An 8,248-nucleotide genomic window follows, 5' to 3' on the forward strand; every position below is an offset into this window, starting at 1 on the left:
CTACCCACTTTTCAATGAATCTTCCTTTAGAGTTCTTCTTCAAGGGTATATCCTATTGTATGCGTGAAGAGCTGAACTCTTGCTGCAATAAATTGGATACATTTCATCTTAAGTTAACATGGGTGGATATTTTCACTTTAGAACAGTTGGTTTTGCTTGTTCCCTAGAAACGCTTTTTAATTTATACGAAGGCCAAATCCAGCCCAAGATTTGTATTTTCTTTTTGGCATGGAAGAGTTGGAGGCTTTGTCAGGTTTTTTAGGCGGGACTTTTGACAATATTTGTATTGCTCTCAGTGTCCGGTGACATCTGTGCCGCCCATTTCTTGTACAGAACTGTAATTTCAACCTTCTTTATCCGAAGGAAAAAAAAACCTTTTGGCTATTGTTGGGTTTTATTCACAATAATAAACATGTAAACCCTTAGGGCCCATTCACACTGCTGAATTGCGCTAAGTGTACATTTCCATGCTTTGGCACACACTGTTACACAACACACTCTGCGTGCGGTACCTTGCTCTAGGTGTGTTGGCTTGCCATTCATTTGAATATAGTTCTCATATCCTTGTATATTTAGTGAACTAAAAAACGAATCTAAAGGTTTCTTGAAGTTATCAATGCTATCATACTAGTATGCTAATACAGAATAGAATATATGATGTTGCATCACTTATCCCTGCTCCTTCCATTCTTTCTCATCTCCGCAGCCCCTGCAGGACTGAGATAGATGTGAAATATTAACTGTTGTATAGATAATTTTTTCTAAACCTGCCTTCTGTCTTCCTCAGGGGTGCCTTGAAATGTTTGCAGTGTTGTGCCTTTTCATGGTCAGACAGGATTCTGACATGAAAGGGGGGCACTGATGTGAAGAGGACTCGATGTGAAGGGGGGGGGGCTCCGATATGAAGGGCATGTGTAGTGTAAGAGGACTGATTACGGTGTGAAAGGAAGGGACTCCTGATGTGAAAGGTGGGGTTCATTACATTTTAGACTGGGGTGCCTCTAGATTTTGCATACTTTTAAAAGATGCTATGACTGAAAAAAGGTTGAGAGGATGATTGGAATTTAATCAAAATAATTAAAGACAATTGCACATTTAAAAATTGCTCACTCAGTATACCCATTTAACAGGACTTTGTCTTAGCTTTTATATTTTCTTTTTTTGTTAAGGATGTTCAGATACCAAGTACTGATACTTCTCCAGCTCCAAGACTAGACTAAAGAAAAACTCAAAAGTGCATCCCTGTTTTAATGTTGCATTTGCAACCTAGTTCTCGTGGAAATAACAAGTATCGGCACTGGTATCTGAGCATCTGTATTTTTTTTTTTATCAGCTTTCATATGAATCTACTAAGTGAAAGCTTTCTGAGAAGGTCAAGTCCTTGACTTTGACTGTTAGCAGCACATTCGAATGAAGACGTGTAAATTAGTGTAGATTTTGTTAATCCCATCAAGTGGCTTAAAGATTCAGCAAATCAAATGCGCTGGAAAGAAAATCCTGCAAAGTCTTCTAGAAGTCTTTAATGATCTGCCAGTTCTAGTGTTTGCCAGTATTAGCGTGCCAACTATGATGCCTGAAGAGATGTAGCCATCGTATATAGTTGCAGAGTTTTTTATGTTTGAAGATTCTTTAAATTAATATTTTGGAACCCATAGAAGATACTTTAAAGTAAAAGTGGCTTCTACCTAAAAGTAGTATTTGTAAAGGTTAGCAATAAACAGAAAAAAACGCAATGATGCAGTATTTTTTTTTTTTTATGTGGAAAATGTTTCCTCTGACACCAACATTAATATTAAGCCAATGGGCTTAATGACAAAGCTGGATTTGTTTGTTTTTTTGAAGCCTGATATAAGTCTTTTGGTGTTGCAATATCTATATATATGCATTCTATGTAATGAGATTATTATATATTAATGTTCATGTTTGTAGAGGCACTGGACTCGCTTTAGAATAAGTTACACTTGTATATGTCATTAGCGATAGGTTTTATCAGCCAGATCTAGTCACAGAAGTGTTGATTATGGTGTATTGGTGGTTGTCCATGTAATCTGAAAAGCCGCAAAAGGCATATTTGGTAGTCTTCATTTCCTAATCCACATGATGACCTAGAACCTGGAATGCTGTTACCTTTTAAGTTCATGATTACCTTATGTGTCCTTCATTTTTGGTCATTCCTTATAGCAGAGAAGTAGCATGTCGTAGCTAAGGATTGATAATATAATGGAGGCGGCCACGGTGCTATGATCATCTTATTGAACAGACCCTTTTTCCATCATAACATTTTCTGTCCTTACATATGCTTCTAGGGTAGACACCACAGTGCTGGCAGAGTTGGCTGCTGGCCTTGATTGAAGGGGGCATTGTAAATTTTAGAGGTGCACCGAAATGGAAATTTTGAAACCGAAATAAAAAAAATGTCAGGCTGAAACCGATACCGAAAATGTTTTTTATTTTTTCAAATTTTTTTAATATTTTATTTTTATTTATTTTTTTATAAACTTAGGGGGTGATGTAGATCACTCCCATTCATTCATAATTGAGGATATAGTTAACATATCATGTCCTCAATTACGTACACACACTCAGCGATCACTGAGTGTGCATACCTTGCTCTTCTCTCTGACACGCTGTCACAGGAGGCTGATCGAGCGGTGTAGAGAGGAAAGCCCAGCCTCCTGTGACAGCGTTGTCTCTGCCCCCACACCGCTCTGCCGGACTGTGATAGGCGGCAGAGTGGTTTGGGAGGAGACGCCGGCCGCTCACAGCACTCTCCACTCTCTCGGCCGGCTGTCACTTTCTCTTCTCCCCGCTGGGACATAGAGCAGCGCCCAGCGGGGAGGAAAGAAATCGGGGATGCGCCGATGCGGCTGATATGTTTCGGCGGGCGATATATCGGTGCATCCCTAGTAAATTTTATAGGTGAGCACCCTTTCCATGGCTTGTCTTGCTGCTGCACAATCTGTGATTTCTGTCTCTACTAGGTTAATATATGCACATGTGTACCAGTATGTTTGTTTAATGTCTTACTGTTGGAGGACTTACTGAGAGTCTTTCACAGGAAACAAAAACCAAAACTTGCCCATAATGTCACTCTGTCTAAGGACTTTACATGTGAAGCAACACATTAGAGTTCGAGAAATCACCTAATGACAATTGGAAGGCAAAGACCCCCTGTGTGTGCTATGAACACTATAAAGACAAATGATGAATGGTAATTTTTACTTTAGTTTCCCTGCCCCCCACCCCAAGAAAGCGACTGCTTAGGGACAATTGCCAATATTACCAAATACCAGACTGTCAGTTGTAACATTAAGCTGTACACAATAAGAGATACAGGAGCTTCCAGTGCTGTCTTTTATTTCAACGTCCAGTTGCCATAGTTTTAGGCCTCATTCACACTGTCGCGCATATACACGCATACGTGCGTATTGTACCATATGCAACACATGCAAATAAATGGCTCCATACACATACCCGCGTATGGAGCCGTATATGTGCGTAGCGTATATATATGCGCAAATAAAGAATGGAACAGAGATGCGTCCGGGCAGCGTATTTCTGCGTGTTTACACGCACATACGCGTGTTTACGCGCATATACGCGTATATAAGCTCTTATACGCACATACATGCGTACAGCACATTAAAAATTCCATTACGAGTGATGCATTCTGGGATTGCATATAGTGCACGGATATACGCAATATACAATTTGCGTTGTGTGTGAATGAGGCCTTATGTTCCACTTGCTTTACTTCAACTCAAGGCCCAAAACAAGTGTGCAGATCAGGAAAGTTGGAAGAAAAGTCAGACGTCCTTATCTGCATATGTGTTCAATGTCAAGGCTCCAAAAAGTATGGAAGGCCGAGACCGCCAGGCATCTAGCATTTAATGGTAGCCCTGCTTAGTGCTCTCATGACAGGTTTGCTTAAATGTACTATGCGCATTGGGAATGTTAGGTAAATCAGAGCAATATGGACTGCAGGGAGATGGAGAGCTTTGTGGGACTTGAGATGAAGATGCAGACATTGAGAAGGTTGGTAGCTGCTCCAGTAAACTTTTATTCTCTTTCCTGAGAAAAAGGGAGACAGCCTTCAGAGGCTTTGCATCTTGAGATAAACTTTACCCTTAAAGGAGAACTATGAGGTGAGTGCTTTTCACTCACCTCATAGTTCTAGCCGACCTGTGACAATGAGACTGTCACAGGTCGGCTCAGTAGATCGGGAGGTGAGCGAACACATACCGGCGTTCGCTCACCTCTCGATCCTGTCACGGCTCTCTGCCAGCTGTCAGTCACGCAGCTGGGCGGATCCCGGCATAATTGTCGGGATCCACTTCAGCTGCGGCGTCTCAGAATACCGCGAGCTGTAGCTGTATACTGAGCCTAGGGTGATGGGAGGACGCTAGTTTGTGTCCTCCCGTTACCCTAAGGAGAACTATGGGGAAAAGCCTTAACCCCATAGTTCTCCTTTAACTTTAAAATAAAAAAAGACATCTTTAGAAATGTTTATAAATGACAACATACAAACAATAATTGCAGGTGTTTTTATTCTTTGCATACCTTATTTTTCTTATTATTCTTCTCACAGGGGCTATTGTTACTAAGGGCAGATGAATCCTACTCCCTGGAAGTCTGGCACATATTATTATTATACAGGATTTATATAGAGCCAACAGTTTGTGCAGCGCTTTACAATATAAGGAGGACATTACTGTGTTGGGATGAATTGTTTGAGAACGTGATGGTACAGTGGTTAGGTTGAGGTGGGATAGGCTCCCCTTAGGAGATGAGTCTTTAGGGAACGCCTAAAGGCAGTCAAGGTGGGAGATAGATGGACAGGTTGGGGTAAAGAGTTCCAGAGGATGGGAGAGACTCTAGAGAAGTCCTGGAGGCGAGTATGGGAGGAGTTGACAAGGGAGCTGGAAAGCAGGAGGTCTTCGGAGGAGCGGAGGGGATGGTTAGGGTGATATTTTGAGACAAGGTCTGAGATATATCCGGGGGCAGAGTTGTGGATGGCTTTATAAGTGACTTAATATTTTGAATTTTATCCTCTGGGCGAGTGGTAGCCAGTGCAGGGATTATGACTATGACATGTGACCATGCACATCATCTCAGAATGGAAAAATGCTTATGAGATTTCCCAGCATTGCACTGTGATGCTGAACGATGTGATTTTTAGTGAGAGGGGGTAAGGGGGCGGCCTTAATGTCACTTTATCACGCTGACTCTGGGTTCTGGTCAACACCTTCTGCTACTGCCCAGCTGCTGTCAGGGTAGGCAGAAATGATTCCATTATTGCTCTTTAGGATCGGGTATAGCAACCTGGCATCACAACAAAAAAGATTCTTTCTGCACATATATAAAACTACATAATAACAGCATTCATTTGGTTTGAGTGTGTTTGTTGTGCTCAGCATACACTTTGATTACGTTGCAATGTCTTTTCAGTACATCATCATTATTATGGGATTAAAAAAAAGAAATGCGTTACTCAGGCATATATATATTATTTGGTACAAAGAAGACCTTTTCCACCTACATGCAGGTGTCATCTTGCTTCAGATAGGTAGTGGAATAGTCACCTCCAGATGACCTCCCCCCATGACTTTCGTCTGGTCCAGTGCTCTGGTTTCCATTTTGAAGTATTCGTTCAGGTGAATGGTAGTAAAACAACAAGTTATTTTCACACAAAGGAGCACTTTGGTCGTGACGGCATCTTCCACACAAGACACCTTGTAAATGCCTGAGATAGGAGGAGTAAACAGCTGTGATTCTGTTTTTACAGGAAGGATGCCGGCGTCTTGGCAACAGCTGAGAAACTTGGCAATTTTTTTCGGTGTGATGTCTTCATCAGGATGTGCCACCATGTATTATCTGATACAAAGTAAGTGCATATAATGTATTGATTGTTTTCTTACCAGTCCCTGCCAAGATGATTTGTTAAAAGGTAACTATTTGAAAAGTAGGAATCACATAGGTATTTGGTCAGTGGGACTGCCCCATCATAGAGATTGGTTTATAGGATATAAACCAACCCCCCCCCCCCCCCCCCCCCCACTGAGGCCGATCGTCACCATCTGCACAGACAATCACTCACCAACCCCCCCCCCCCCCCCCCCCATAGATAAAACAAGCATTTAATCCTTGCAGTGGGGGCACTGCAAGGATTAAATGCTTGTTTTATCTATGGGGCTTAAAAAAAAAAAGCAGATATACTCACCTGATCTTCAGTTATTCTGGGCTGCTAGACTGGTGCCTGCACCAAGGGACATTTCAGTGCTGAACCAGAGGTGAGACAAACTGAAAACTTGATCCTTGCAGTGCGGGAGTAGCCCCTGCAAGGGTATTTTTTTAATCTATCTGGAGTTCTTTTTTAACAGCAGCTCCCTGCTGCTGCCGCCGCCATCATCATGGTATAGTTGCATCAGTGTGTAACATGAGTGCAGTCAAGGGCTGATATTTAGGCATAGCTAGCTAATTAGGGACCCTACTGAACACCGATCGTACCCTTTTGTAGGAAGCCCATCTGGCACTGCAGTGCTATGGTATTGGCAGCTTAAGGGAATCCGGAGCTGCTCTCCGGTATGCTTTTGCCAGATTACTATGTTGTATTAGTGATAAGGAAGAATGGGTTGTAAAATAGTATAGATTACCAGGGTTTTACTCTGCTTTAACAAACTGCAATATGTCAGTCTCCTCTTCAGTCTGTATATTGTGAATTGAAACGATATATTTTTATTTAGAAATTCATTCCTTTTTTTTTATTGCAGAATCATTTACCAAGAAAGAATATTTCACAGAGGCTATTGAGAAGCTGGAGTCTCAACCCAGTGCACTAGAGATTATAGGAGCACCACCTCTCAAAGTCCACCATCTCAAACTGATGGACAAATACAACCACGTAGACAAGTCAACAGCTCAGGTTGGTTTTCTATAGTAGTGATAGATGCTTTTTTTTCTGCAGTTAATCTCCGACACTTTATTTTTGATTCTCACCAACTTCTTTCTGCAGTTTACACTGGACCCCTAAATATCTGAAAACTGGGAGAAACCTAAACCCTTAGAACCCCTAAACCACTACCCTGATGTGCCAAGCCAGCTTCATACTGCATCGAAACTGTCTTGTCTTTGCTACCCCCCTCCCTAAGCAAATCCATATTTATTAGTGTCTAGGTCAAAAGATTACACACCAATTTCGTTTTTTCCTTTTTGTTGTCAGGCCACATCTAGACTTTAAAGATTACATCGAGCAAAAGAACTAAAGGAGTAAAAGGACACTGCAAGGAGTTGCGAGAACCTAAGTAGGCCAGATAACATAAAAACATCTCCCTTTGTTCTTGTTTGGTGGCCTGTACTTATATTATAGCATAATAGTGCTATATTGTGTGTATAAAGGCATAAACTTGCTGTATTTAAAAAGAGGCCGAGTCTGTATATAAAGTTCATGTGTCTGTACAGCAGCGCATTATAGAAATAAAGTCCTTTAGGGTACGGCAGTAGGAATTTCCTGTGAAACAACAAATCCATGATGAAGCAGTTTAGCCAGACTATTATGCAGATATTATCAGATTATGTAATGGCCCCGGTTTCTTTTTACAGACAATGCCATGCTATTTCTTGTACTATACATTTAAGCAAATTAGGGGAGTTTAAAAACCATTCAACTTATGCAGGCCAATGAATCCAACATATTTATCTACTACCACGTTTTTGGAGCTAGGACTCTGCGTTGCTTCTTGTCATTCAGAATGCAATTTTACAATTAGGTGACAAAGACAAAAGTGAATATCAGTATTTTCCCAATGGGATTCATGTTCCAAAAGTAACATCACTTCTGTCTAGTTTACAGGTGTGTGTCAATACTTTGGTATTTAAAGAGAGCTATTTCAGCTTTCTAAATGATATGTTTATGGCGTTATGTAGCATTTCACACAAGCTTTATGGTATCACCACTGACATCACCTACTCAACCCACAACTGCCTTGAAAACCTCAGCTCCACTCTTTCCAGCCGCACTAGCTAAAAGACTTTGTCTACTGCATTGTGTACAAACTATGAGCCAACAGCTGGTATCACCCTATGTGTAAGCCTTGAAGCACACACCAAGAACATTAATAATACCCTCCACAATGTAAATAAGCCCCTACTAATCCCCTCCTGAAACCCTTTCTCCAACCTCCCCCATTCTTCCAACTTTATCTGCCACTTGACCAAAAGCTCTCCTCGGCCTTGTGATCACAGTTGTGAC

The 8,248-nt window shown here is 41.4% G+C and overlaps 1 protein-coding gene across 1 annotated transcript in view; it reads left to right on the plus strand.

Annotated features, from left to right (window-relative positions):
* Window positions 1-5,790: 5,790 nt before the first annotated feature.
* The window catches only part of LOC108797463 (cytochrome c oxidase assembly factor 1 homolog), a 7,498-nt gene continuing 5,040 nt past the window's right edge, over window positions 5,791-8,248 (plus strand). The window contains exons 1-2 of the mRNA XM_018569059.1: window positions 5,791-5,884; window positions 6,771-6,922. Of these exons, the coding sequence (XP_018424561.1) occupies window positions 5,791-5,884; window positions 6,771-6,922 (246 nt within the window). The remainder of the gene's footprint in view (window positions 5,885-6,770; window positions 6,923-8,248) is intronic.

This window comes from Nanorana parkeri, unplaced genomic scaffold (genome assembly GCF_000935625.1).
Source record: "Nanorana parkeri isolate BGI_ZX_2015 unplaced genomic scaffold, ASM93562v1 scaffold1281, whole genome shotgun sequence".
NCBI classification, from domain to species: Eukaryota; Metazoa; Chordata; class Amphibia; order Anura; family Dicroglossidae; genus Nanorana; species Nanorana parkeri.